At 42.1% G+C, this 12773-nt stretch overlaps 1 protein-coding gene across 1 annotated transcript in view; it reads left to right on the top strand.

Moving 5' to 3' along the window:
- Positions 1–1408: 1408 nt before the first annotated feature.
- Positions 1409–12773, top strand: part of MTR (5-methyltetrahydrofolate-homocysteine methyltransferase) — a gene marked incomplete at both ends in the record, with an annotated part of 48810 nt that continues 37445 nt past the window's right edge. The window contains 6 exons of the mRNA XM_080342249.1: positions 1409–1445; positions 6423–6637; positions 9278–9367; positions 10168–10237; positions 11327–11419; positions 11520–11626. Coding sequence (XP_080198375.1) covers positions 1409–1445; positions 6423–6637; positions 9278–9367; positions 10168–10237; positions 11327–11419; positions 11520–11626 — 612 coding nt within the window. The remainder of the gene's footprint in view (positions 1446–6422; positions 6638–9277; positions 9368–10167; positions 10238–11326; positions 11420–11519; positions 11627–12773) is intronic.

A 12773-nucleotide genomic window follows, 5' to 3' on the forward strand; every position in this document is an offset into this window, starting at 1 on the left:
GGGTTTGTAACCAACTGGTTTTGTGTCTCAAAAGAAAATTCAAGAGTAAACATTTAGCAACTTTTAAGTCTCCTAAATTCTTCTGGGAAAAATGCAGGAGCTGTTATTAAGTACGGTACATGTAGCAACACATACTCTTACCTGATAGAAGGCTTTACCTTTGCCGCATGGAGCTGAGGCCCAGCGGCCTGAAGTGAGGAAGTGAACTCAGTTGTTCCAGTTAACATAGAACCAGTGACCTCTGCATCTTCACCTGCAGTATTTGCTTTGTTTGCTTAAGATATTGAACCAGGCAAGGAAAACAAGAAAGGCTGGACAATAATGCATTTTACAGACTTGCTTTTTATTTTCATATTTCAACACTGAACTAGTTTAAATGACAATGCTGCTCATGTTTATTACAGGCATTTGAATTACTAACACTTTAAATGAGTGTAGACGTTATTCCCCTGAGCTATTCTGACTCTTGGCAAGCAAACTTTCGCCGTGTAATGTTTGCGAGGAAGCTCTGCAGCTGTAACAGGCAAGTATATATTTATTTTAAAACATGAGCCCTCAGATAAGAAGTTGAATGGACATATGATGATAGACTATAGAAAAGTGGTGAAACTCTTATGTCTGAATAAGACAGGTTTTGTTCAGCTGTCAAGTAACCTATGCCTTAATTTGCTTGATTCCTTTAGTATAAACTTGTTTCCAGGCCAGTAACGTGCGTACAGACATCACTGGCAAGTCTGATTTCCAGTTTATGTAAGTTAGTCTTTAATTGCAATACAAGTGTTGGAATTTCAAAGACTTACTTTCTCCTCCATCTTCGCACAATGAAGGGACAACTCACTTTCTTTAGCCCTGCCTGGCCATGTAAGTTTTGCACAGTAACTACAGGGGCATCTAACGCTATCAGCATTTAACATCAGGACAGGTAGTTAGAAGAACAGGCTTTGCTTTCCCCATCCAGCCTTAAGAGCTGCCGTCTTCAGGCCGCGAAAATGAAAGCAAACCAAACCAGCTCCTCAGGTGAGTTTTCAGCCCGTTACTGCGACTGCCGATCCGCTCCCAGCGGCTTCAACGGGCACGGCCGCGCCGCAGAAGCGCCAACCGCAGAGCAGCCGGCTCCCGGGCAGCCGCCAGCCGGGCCTAACCGAGCGCTGCCCGCTGCTGAGGCGCAGCTCCCTGAGCCCGCAGCCTCCGCAGCGTGTGTGGCTGTGAGAGGCGGGGGCACAACCTCCGCGCCGGTCCCCGGGCCAACGGCAGCAACGGCCGCAACACCCGCGCACTGCCCGCGCGCTGGGCGGAGCTCGCGCATCAGCGCTTGACGCGGCAGCCCTGCCGCTCCCGCTCGGCTCGCGGGCTGCGCGCGAGTCCCCCCCGACTCCGCGGCGCGCAGCGGCTGTGACGTCCCGGCAACATGGCGCCCACGGGGCCGGCCGACCCCGACCCATCGGGTAACGGGCGCGAGCGCTGGGGTGCGGGGGCGCGCGCGCACCGGGTCTGTGAGGGAGATGGTGCCCCGCCCCCCCCAGGCGGCAGCGCGGGGCTCGGTGCCACTACCGCCCATCCCCAGATCGAGGGAGGTGGGAGCCGTTTCCCCCTCCCGGGAGCAGCCGGCCGGGCTGTGCAGGGGCGGCGGGAGCTGCGGTCCTGCTGCAACAGGCGGCGGGCTCACCTTCACCTCAGTCTCTGGCGCCTGCCCGCGGCTCGGTGCCGTCGCCCCCTGCGGCGGCGTCGGTTACTCGCAGCTTTGGAGCCGCCGCGTGTGGCGGCTCCGCGTGCGGTCAGACGGGCCGCGCCGACCGCGTGTGCGGCGTTGTTGGCGGTGGGAGCAAGGGCGGTTGTTGCCGGAGCCCGTGGAGGTGCGGAGGTCGCTGGAATACCCGCGACGCCCTGTCCGACGCAGTTAGGCCAGAAAAATAAAAAACTGCAACTGCTTGAGAGGCTGTAGCTTGGTGGTGGGGAATGTGTGTGCTCTGGGGCTCAAAGCCAAAAGTGCTGTTTCGGAGGTTAAACAGAAGTCGCCGGAAGAGGAGGGGGAGTAAAATTAGCTGCTAATTAGCATTGTCCGTGTTTTAAAATGGACAGTTCTGTCAGTGGCTGCTTTCATGGTGCTACGTGCAGAGATCCCCAGCATGTCTGTGGGAATGCCTGCTGCTGAGCCCGCACTGCGGCCCGGACTTGCGTACCTCAGCTTTTTGGACAGGCTGCCAGTCCTCACTGCAGAGCTGTGTGCAGTGCGACTCCATGATGGGCTTCTGTGGTCTGAGGTATTTCCAGGTTTCTCTGACACAGGTGATGTTGACCTGCCCAGCCCTTTCTCCTGCGCTCTTTGGGGTCAAGCCATCGCTAGTGACTACCCAGCTGCTGCAGAACCCAATGGCTTTGGCTGAAGTAGGAAACGTGGGAGAGCGTTTCAACAGCAGCTTGAGAAGTGGTAGCAGCTGGAGAAAAGTTCTGCTTAGATGGAAGCAAAAATTGCATGCCAGGGGTGCTTGCGGGGCCCCACTGAACAGAGAGAAGTCAGTGGATGATGGTGTGTGTGTCTGGCAGTGGTGCAGAGGACCTGTGTGTGGGAGCAGTTCGTCATGAAGTTAAGTGTTCTCCAGACCTTTTCAGCAGCAGGGTATGCCACAAAATGAGATCATGCTGGTTTGGAGGCCAGTTTGTTTTCCTGTGGTTTCTGCTTGTAATGAATATCTTATAATCTGTTGTGAACAGTTTAATGTTGGGAGATGGACAGTTTTGGTTGTAACATGGGAAGCTTTCTCAGCCTGGGATTTGCATGTTTAGCCAGAGACAGCAGACACAACGAATTGGTGTTCTCTATTATTCTGGGACTTAAGTGACTTTTGTAGTTGTTGTTTGCCTTTCAAGCTAACTTTGTAAAGGCATTGGCTACACAAGTGTCTGTCTGTCTTTTATGGAAGACCTGAATGGTTCTCAAGACAAGTGCTGAGATGGAAGATGTCAGCAAGCTGCACATAGGTACCCAAGGTGAAGTGCTAAGACCCAATTCTTCTTTCTTTGCATAGGCAGGGTAACAAATAACTTAGCAATAGGCTGCTGCTGACCACTGTTCTAGAGGACCTGACTGCCATCTGTTGCTACAGTTCATGAAACTCTTAATGATGCCGCAGGGCATCCAGTAGAAGAAGATTTAGGTAATTAAACAGCAATGCTAATTAATTAAATAGTAGTGCTAAGGTTGTCATGAGATGTCTGTGGCAGGCTGGTAGAAGGAGCATCCTTTCTATCTACTGTTGTAATTTCTGCATGCTGCACAATAATTCTTTGAATGACGGGGAAGCTTGTGCTTGGAGCTGGTGCAGGGCAGTGCTGGTTGGCTGAATGAGGATGTGCAATGTTGAGTGGTCCTTTTGCCTCTTAGAACAGTACCTGGTCAACCTGGGAAACAGGGGGTCCTGTAAGTGCCTGTAGTTCTTCGGTTTGTGTTCTTTCACATTAACATGATGAAAATACCATAATACTGTCACAGCTCGGTTGATCCTTTATTAAAGGCTTTGGAAGCAACTTGTAATCCTTTACTCTGTTCCAAGTACTTGTATGCCAGACTATTTTATACTAAGAATAAATTTTTAATAGAAGTGCATAAATAATAAAAACACCACCTTTTGAGAATCATTGCAGGCATCAGAAAAATGTGTTTTTAAGCAAACTGCAAGCTTTCAAGTCCAGTTTCTTGTGAAGAACATGCATTTATCCCTTCAGTTCTGCTTATATGGCCTGTCTGTGGGTTGGGTTAGGATAAGGAGATGAAGGAACATCATCTTGCCTTACCTCCTGGGCTGTTTAGTTGCCACATTGTGAAAATGGTAGGTTATAGTTTGGCAAAGCTTCTGATTGTTAGTGGTAGAATGATCATAGGGTTGAACAGCTGTATCAAAGGGACACCTCGTGTGCTATGCAAACTTACTTGGAAATGTCTACAAGGGGTAAAAGTTGTAGCTGATTTAATTTCTCCTTTCCAGACAAGTAATTCCCTTCTTCATGTGGTCTCAAGATGGAGTGTTGACCTAGAAGAAGTGAAGCAGGCTCTTAGGATTTTTTTTGTTCTGCATTCTGTATCCCATTGTTTTTTAATCCAATGCTGTCAAGTCACTTTTGTGCTGTCTTCATATGGTCTGCTAAACTATTTCCAGCCCTAGAACTCTGTGGTAATACAGTTTATATTTTAAGTTTCAGTAGAATGTAAAATCAAGGTATTGGTCCTGGGTCCTGTTACCACTGCTGGTTTGCTACTATTTCCATTACAGCTATAGAAGCATTTTTTTCTCCTGGACACTTCTGAGTGGAAGAGGGAATCTGTTTCCCAAAGCTACACAGTGATCTTTATTTTTTAAACTTTTTTAAATGATTTTGTAAATGATTTTGTAAATTTTTTCATTTTTTTCATTTTTTCTGCAACAAACCCTTGTTCCCCATCTGTTCTGGAGAGGGGAATTATGTGAGTAGAATGCTGAATTAAGGTGATGGCGCTTATTTAGCAGAGCTGAGTCCCAGCCTCTTCCTTGCTTTTCTCCCAAGGGCAGAGTTCAGCATTTTCTAGCATGGCTTTATGAACTGATCCTCTCAGATTTCTGAGCTCTTTTGTGACCTGCCTGCAGACTTTGTTTCCAACTTGAAAATTGCATTGTCAGCGTGCCAGAGCATCGCTTCAAGTAGTGCAGGCTCCTAATGGAAGAGGAGTCAAGTGTTGTCCATAGCAAAGACAACAAGAAGTTTTGGTGGGCTTGGAGCTATGCCATCCATTTGTAACATGTAGAGTTTGTGTACCCATGGCATGGACGGCCATGTTCATGTTTCCCACCCTGTTTCCTGCAGCTTTTTGAGATGATGCTGAAGAAGCCCACATTTTAAAACCTTCTTCAGAACAAGGCTCTCTGCAGAGCTGGGTGCAGAGATTAGACAGAAATCTGTCCTCCTGTGAGCAGAAAACCGTACACTGTGTGTGTTCAGCAAGACAAGCTGTAGGGAAAGCAAAACAGACTACATGAGGTGGAGGATTAAACACCAAATAGGTGACTGTGAATCTTCGTTCGCTTCCTAAAGTGTATGAGAAGATAGTAGGGAAGCACCTAGGTAGAAGCAACAGAAGCCTGTAGAAAGGAGAACTGGTTCTGGGAGATCTCCGATGGCCAGACTCAGCTGTCTGGGCTACAGCTCTCGGTATCAAGGGGTTGTCTTAGAGGCTACATTAAAGCAAAAGAAAGCTCTGATATGGATGTCTGGTTGGGTTGTAGCTCTTGCAAAGCACGTGAATTATGCTCCATGGGAATCTGCATTGCAGTTATACTTTCAGATGTAATTTTTTGGGTCTTACTTCTGAAAGCCTTTAGCTCAAGGACTGAGTTTATTTTCCTGAATAATTTGGTGGTTTAACGTGAGTAGGTTTAAGCCTTTTATATAAGAACCTGCTGAGCCTACCTGTATGCTGTTAAAATTTCCAGCTTGAAACTAGGGTGGTTTGCTTTTTTGTGTGTTTTAATCTCACTTCAAATGCTTCATGCTTGTTATAGAGCAAATTTACTTTGGCTTCTCTTCTTGCTGAAACTACATCTGATTTAAAGATGTTTTGCCTGAGTATTGGTATAAATGTAATCTTGTAATACTTTAGTCTTGACCTCATCTTTTCTCCAGCACATTCTTTTTTAACAGTACTGGTGTCAAGGCAGAAGTTGCATTGCAAGACTGCAAAATGAAAGAAATCAAGTCAGTTGGCAGTTGCTACTGATATTTAAGTACTACTGTGTGTAAGTTATAAGGAGGTGTAAGGAAAAGAAAATAAAATCCAGCTCTTATCTGTCAATGTATCTTGGTGTTTGCTTGCTAACAGAAGTGCAAAATTGTTATTTACTTTTCTAATCCTAGAAAGAAGTGAATTTGGGACTCAGAAGAAAAATTGTTTACGCTTGCTCAGTTTATTTCTCCTTCTCAGTCACTATGGTATAAGTGAATCAAGTAGATTTTAAAAGAAATTTACTAGTTTCTGGTTTGCACTTGTGTACCACTTACAGTACAGTGTCTTGTACCAAGAGTCAACTCTGTGTTGCAGTTCAGATGTTGCTGTAGTGAAAACAATCACACTTTTCAGGGTTGGAGACTAGTTTATGTAAGGAGTTTGGTGTATGCCCCCCGAACTTTTGATATTCATCTTTATGCAGCTGATTGTTTGCAGGTGACTGTACTTAGATGAAGAACCACTTGAGTCTAATTCTATTTAGATAGATGCATCTGTTACCTGACATCATGTGATGGGAGTTGTAGGTGAAGACAACCAACTACTGTTTGATTTCAGCAGCAGATTAGTTATTTTATTCAGTTTCTTAAATGGGAAGAGCTCAGGTAAACACAAGTGTATAGATAGGGAGTTTCATAGCTGCTTAAATATGGGCTTCATTTTCTTACAGCAGATCCCCAGAAAAGCATGGAAGATGAAATTGAATCGGTTCTGCAGGAGAGGATCATGATTTTGGATGGAGGCATGGGTACCATGATCCAGCAACATGCCCTGTCAGAAGAGGATTTCCGAGGGCATGAATTTAAAGATCATTCCAGGCCTTTGAAAGGCAATAATGATCTTCTCAGTGTAACTCAACCTGACATAATCTGTGCCATACACAAGGTAGGTGGTTCTGATTTCTGTCTCTTGACAAGAGAAGGAAGGAGAATTTGGCCTCTGTGCTCCCCTTTTCCATGCCACAGTCTACCAGGTCGGCTGTGTCTTTTGGGGATAGGGAAGAGAGTGCTAGGTAACCATGCGAAAAAGAATGAGCAGATTTGACTGTTCTGGTTGTGTGAGCACAGCATTTTTGTCTTGGTTCCTGATGTCACCCAGGCAGTGTTGTTTTTAAATCCTTTTTTGACTTATGTCCCTGATGCATTTCTATTAATTGTAGATTCCGATTTGTTTCATGTTTCTTTCCTTTTTTCCTCCCCAACAGCATTTGAAATGCATCTAAGTAGGACACATCTGAATTTTAGATGCATGTTTCTATAATTGTGTATTAAAGAGCTGTTAAATGGGGCAGCCTGAAGCCGGCCTCTCCTTATTAATGAGTATATGGGCTTCTTAGTGAGTATATGCAATTCCATATTCTCTGTTTTTCTCTAGAATATTAATGTGTGTCCCAGAGAATAAAATGATGGAGGGTTGATCATTAGGAATTTGCAAACAGATTTTATTATTTTCCTATCTTCAACTATACTTTAAAAAACAAATAAGTCTTGTATTTCTTGAGTTGCAGGTATTTGTAGTTCTTACTGTAATAATTGGAACATTTGAATAGCATCAAAACTAGTAGGTATTCAGTTGAAGCCTCACATCTGTTCTGGGTTTTTCCAATTATTAAAAATATCTGTATTTCATTTATTAGAATAATAACTGGCTTATATTTGTTAAACTTCATATGTAATCTATATTTTAATGTTTACATTCTAACTGTCATTCTTTGGATTTTAAGAATGACTAGTTCAAAAGAATCAAGAGTCTTGGACCTATAAAAACTTCAGGAGGAAATCTTTGTAGATTGAGTTCAGTCAACTGATCTGTAGTGGCCACAAACCTTGGAATTTATAATAGCTTGTGGTTTTAATTGGGTAAACTGGTTTAACAATCTAATTTTGCAGGTGATGTGACTTGAGAAGGAATGTATTGAGTCAAACCAAAGGCAGTCTGCCACCCTCCCTCCAATGGTCAGTTGTCGGTGTTTTAGGAAGAGTGTAAGAAAAGCACAATCTGTGGTGGTCCTCATGCCTGCAACAACTTTTGGGTCAGGTGCTTTGTGAGCCATGGGCAGTGACTTCATATTTGAGAACTGAACAGAACTTGAAATAATACATTAAAATACTTATACAATGTAACTATAATCCCACTCTATACCACTCTATATAGGAGATTTTGTGGTTTGTTTGGTGGTTTTTTTTTTTTGTGTGTGTGTTTTTTTGTTGGTTTTTTTTTTTTCGGGTGTGTTTTTTTTTGTGTTTTTTTTTTTTTTTTTGTTTGTTTGTTTGTTTTTTAATGGCCTGATGAATCAGATCTCACAGATATCAGTAACTTGAAAAGTTTGCTGTACCTTGGCTGGCAAAGTAAGATTCAGTGGTAACAGAAGGATTGTAGGACAAAAATTATCTTTCGGCTTTGAGCATATTACTTCCTTCTGTAGTAGTAGGGAGTAAAGTTTGAAGGGGTTTTGCTAGCAGATCTGAACTAAATAAAAGCTATTACAAAGCTGTACACATTTTAATATCTTTAGTCTAGATGTTTTTCAGAAACTTCAGTATTTGGTTATTAGTGTGCCTGTAAGAACTTGTATATTTTCCTATAGCTATTTGTAGGTATTTCTATATGTGCCCAGGAGGAGTTGAGAGAACACATATTAGTTTGCAGCAAAACATATTTTAAAGCAAATATCATGCTTTTCTGCTGTCATTTGGATCAAGACTTTGTTTGTGCTGTTGAATCCACTGAACTCATCTGCTTCTCACAGGAAAATCTGAGTGGTTTATGTTTAATGGCCACATCAGTATTTTTTACTTACTAGCATTCGAAATGTCTTAATTTCCTTGAATATGAAGAGGTCACCTAAGGGTTGACCTGATCCAAAAGAGGAGTTAGTTGGGGGAAGAGGACAACTGGTAGAGGTTATCAAAACAGACTAGAATCTGCAAAAGTACTTTGGTTTGCATTGATTTCGGTTTACTTCAGTAGAAATTCAACAACTAAATTGGAGCAGATGGCTTAATTGTTTTGTGAATTTGCACCATTAGTTAAACTTTAAATGTGATCTGCACAAAGCATAATTCTCCTAAGCTTGTATTTTGTCTTGGTATGCTTTTATGCTGTACAGTTCCATTCAGAATGCTTAAATTTTCTAATCATCTGTTGTTGTTCAACTGGTACCTTTTTTGAGTCTGCTCACAGCAGCCCTTGCTGATGGCAATTGGACTGCCTCCTACCATGTCCCTGTGCAGAAATCTAGAATGTGCTTCAGGTGTTTGGCTCAGTGGTGGAGGTAACTATAAATGTCACCTGTTAATAGAAAGTGTGGCTGCCACTAAAACTCTGAAAATCGGTTACGTAGAACACTTCCATTGCTTTGGCCCTGTGTCTCTGAGTAAGGCCTTCAAAGTTTGATCCGCTTTGAATTAGGAGATGGTTTGTGGCTTTTGTCAACTAAATGAGACAAAATAGCTGGATTGCTTTAATTCCACATGTCAGTTCTGGAGGTCTTGGAGATTTTTTTTTTTCTTTCATGCCTTGCAGGAATACTTGCTGTCAGGTGCTGACATCATTGAAACGAACACTTTCAGCAGTACCAGAGTTGCACAAGCTGACTATGGCCTTGAGCATTTGGTAAGTATGCTAAACTATTTACACGTTAAAATGGTAATCAAGATTTTTGTCTCAGCAGCCAAGATTAGTTTAGTCCCAGAGTTCATTGATATTGCATTTATTGAATGTGTGCTGTCTGTAGAGCCTTGTGATGGCATTGTAGCTCATTTCTGCTGCTGTAGAGAATTGTACTTGCTTTGTGTGACAGTTGCAGTGTGCCGCTTGTTAGTGGAGGCAGAGGCAATAATAATTTGTCCTAGATCTTGTCTGAGCATTCCCAGAATGTCTCTGTTATGTGAACAGGGGTGTTTGCTTCAGTCCTTCCAGCTTCCTAAATGCCACAATGGAACTGCTTTTTTCCTGGGTGTTGGATGTTTGTGCTGGTGTATGTAGAAGTCCTTTCAAGCTTGCAGTTGTCATACCTCTTCTGTGGTATGTGGTATGTGAGAATTTGAGAAATAAATGAATGAAAATACTCAGAAATGTGCTGCTTGAAAAAAAAGTTAATTTAAAAATAGGTTAATTTTGTTGTCAAAGTCCTGTACTTCAGCTTCTGTTGACTTTAGCAGGATTTAATTAGAACCTTACAGAGTGAAATTTTATGATAAGCAGCTGTAGTTTGGGATGTATGTGGGATGTAACTCAGTTGCTGAGATGTATAGAGCTGTTCCTTTTGAAATTTTGTATAGTGCTTATGTGTATTTGTGTGGAGCCTTCAGAGTGTATTGCAGGCTACTGAATGGAACTGTTGTGCTTCTTTGAGCATGAGTTATGCTGTACTGGACTAATGGTTACTGGGTAATTTTCCGTAATTGTCCTAGGCATATCGGTTAAACAGAGCGTCTGCACAGGTGGCCAGGAAAGCAGCAGATGATGTAACTGCTCGGACAGGTAAGCAGCATTTATTTTAATATTCATTTTTGGTTTTGACTCTCTGGCTACAGTCTTTCAAATGTTGTTAACTAGAAGATAGCTTGATGCTTTACATCACAGGGACAAAACTTACAGACATCCACACTCTTCATTTTAGGCACAGTAGCAATTTCACATCTCTATTCATATCGCACTAATTTCAGCATGTTTGCAGGATCTGGCCCTTAGTGTGTTCTGCAGGATGGTTGTCCTATGCCTGCCTATTTTAGACTGCAGGCGGTACACATCTTCAGATATATTTTAAAGAGAACAAATTTAGCAGGGTCTGTTATAAGTTGCTTAGGTTTGTACAGCATAAATCTTTGCATGACAAGATTAGGGTGGCTGATGATAGGTAAATGTGAATTACCAGTTACTGCTAGTATGAGTCTACTGTTTTGATTTTACTGACTGGAATGTGCTTAGTAGGTGACCATCATCTATAAATGTTCAGTCTTCAGGGTTTATGTGAGAGAGTTATAACTAATTTCCACTGCTGTAGACAATGTTATCTTTCAAAGACAAGTAATTTCCCCTTGTATTCTGGCATCAAACTATGTTTCAAGCTGACAGTGCTGCTGTCCAGGTAACACCTTACTGATGTGATTCATAGTATGGAATAAAAATGTAAGGTTCGAAATATGCTTTTTAAAAAAGTGAGTTTTTTAATGAACACAAGTCAGAATATTCAAATCAGATTACCTAGTGAAAAATGCCAGGAAACTGTCCATGCTGTGCATTTAAAGTAATTGAATGAGGCTTCCTGTGTCAGAGGCAAATGATACTTAGGAGAAAAATTAATTGAGCCAATTACTTTTTTCATAGGTGTTCTTCTGTATTGTGTGTGTACTCTGAACATCATCTTGGATAGTATTAAAACAAGTCAGCTGTGTGGGTAATCTTATGCTGATCAAACCCTTCATTTCAGACAGGAGTTTCCTGTTTTATGGTTCTTCATCCTGGAATGATATGTGTGTATGTCCTTGGAGTTTCTTACATTGACATGACTGTCATTGTAAAAGCAGTGGTAATTTTTTTTTTTTTTTCTTCTTCTGTGTCTTGGTTTAGGAATTAGGAGGTATGTTGCTGGAGCCATGGGTCCAACAAACAGGACACTGTCTGTTTCACCATCTGTGGAGAGACCAGATTACAGGAATATAAGTAAGTTTTTATAACCATCAAGTTATTTAACTTAGGAACTTAGGTGATGGCTTTCAAAGAGATACCTCCAGATAAAATTAACATCATTCCTGTTTTACAGCTTTTGATGAACTAGTTGAAGCCTATAAGGAACAAGCCAAAGGACTTTTGGATGGAGGAGTTGATATCTTGTTAGTGGAAACCATATTTGATACAGCCAATGCCAAGGTGAGACTCCTGGAAAAAAACACTTGGTAATATAAGTTTTTGGTGTACTACCTAAGGAAGTTCAACACAGTACTTTTAAGAGCTATCAGCTACTGTTTACTAAATACATGATAGCAAACAGCTAGAACGTAAGACGAGTTTTAATGATAAAACAGCCTTTTCCAGAGTTTTTCCTTTGCCTTTTAGTACGTGCTGTTAGTATCTTTCTGGCTGTCTGTGCCAGCTGGCCTTTTATTCCCAGAAACTCTGCTGTATTGCAGAACATCTCTACATACATCTGATGTTTGTATATTTCAGCATAAGCATGTCTGTCTGAAGTATGCTTGTGATATACACTGAAGAGGGAATGTCCAGTGTGTCTGTTTGCAGGCATGGAAGGCTTGTGAGACAGTCCTGTTAAAATCTGGGTTTTATGGGAATTCTGGCACTCTCTGATCAGCTTTAAAAAAGAAAAATTGGGAGTTAGAGGATTAGAAGGGTAAAAATGGAGGAATGAAATGTTGAAATACGCCACAGTTCATGTGATTTTGACACCTCCTTCTTTATCTAATAATTGTTCAATGGAGGTGGCGGAGGTGTTAGGGCTATTAAAACTGTCTTGCAATTTAATGTGGAAAAGTCTGGCTGAATATGCACACAGCTTTAGGCTTTTGTGACAGTCTGGTTAACGTGTGCAGTGGCATAGCTTGTCCTTTGCAGATTTGACCAGTAATCATGGAGGTTTGGCTAAGAGCGTACAGGCTTAACATTGGGTCAAGCTCGTGTTCACATGCAACTTCCTGATCCTAAGGAGGCAGGAAATTGTCAGGACCTTCCAAGGGATCACTGCAGTCCTCACTGTTACAATTTGTTGTGGTTAGAATCCTTTGGAAACTGCATTTCTAAACATATTCAAGAGCAGTAAATATGTGCTGAGAATGCTACATACAACCATGTTTGGAATGGAGCTTGTGCTGCATGTGTGAGGGAAAAGTACCTGATGTGATGTGCTTTTCAGAATAGTCTTGATCTTATTAGGTTACCTCATAGTCCTTCCTTTCTACTTGTTACCAAAATGTGTTTTGGAACCTGAAAGATATTAGGGGTAAGGGTAAAACCTCTTGAATGTAGTAAGTTCTTGTAGGCAATATGAGGTAACAAGTTGCAT

Source organism: Nesoenas mayeri (genome assembly GCF_963082525.1).
Source record: "Nesoenas mayeri genome assembly, chromosome: 3".
In the NCBI taxonomy this organism is placed as follows: Eukaryota; Metazoa; Chordata; class Aves; order Columbiformes; family Columbidae; genus Nesoenas; species Nesoenas mayeri.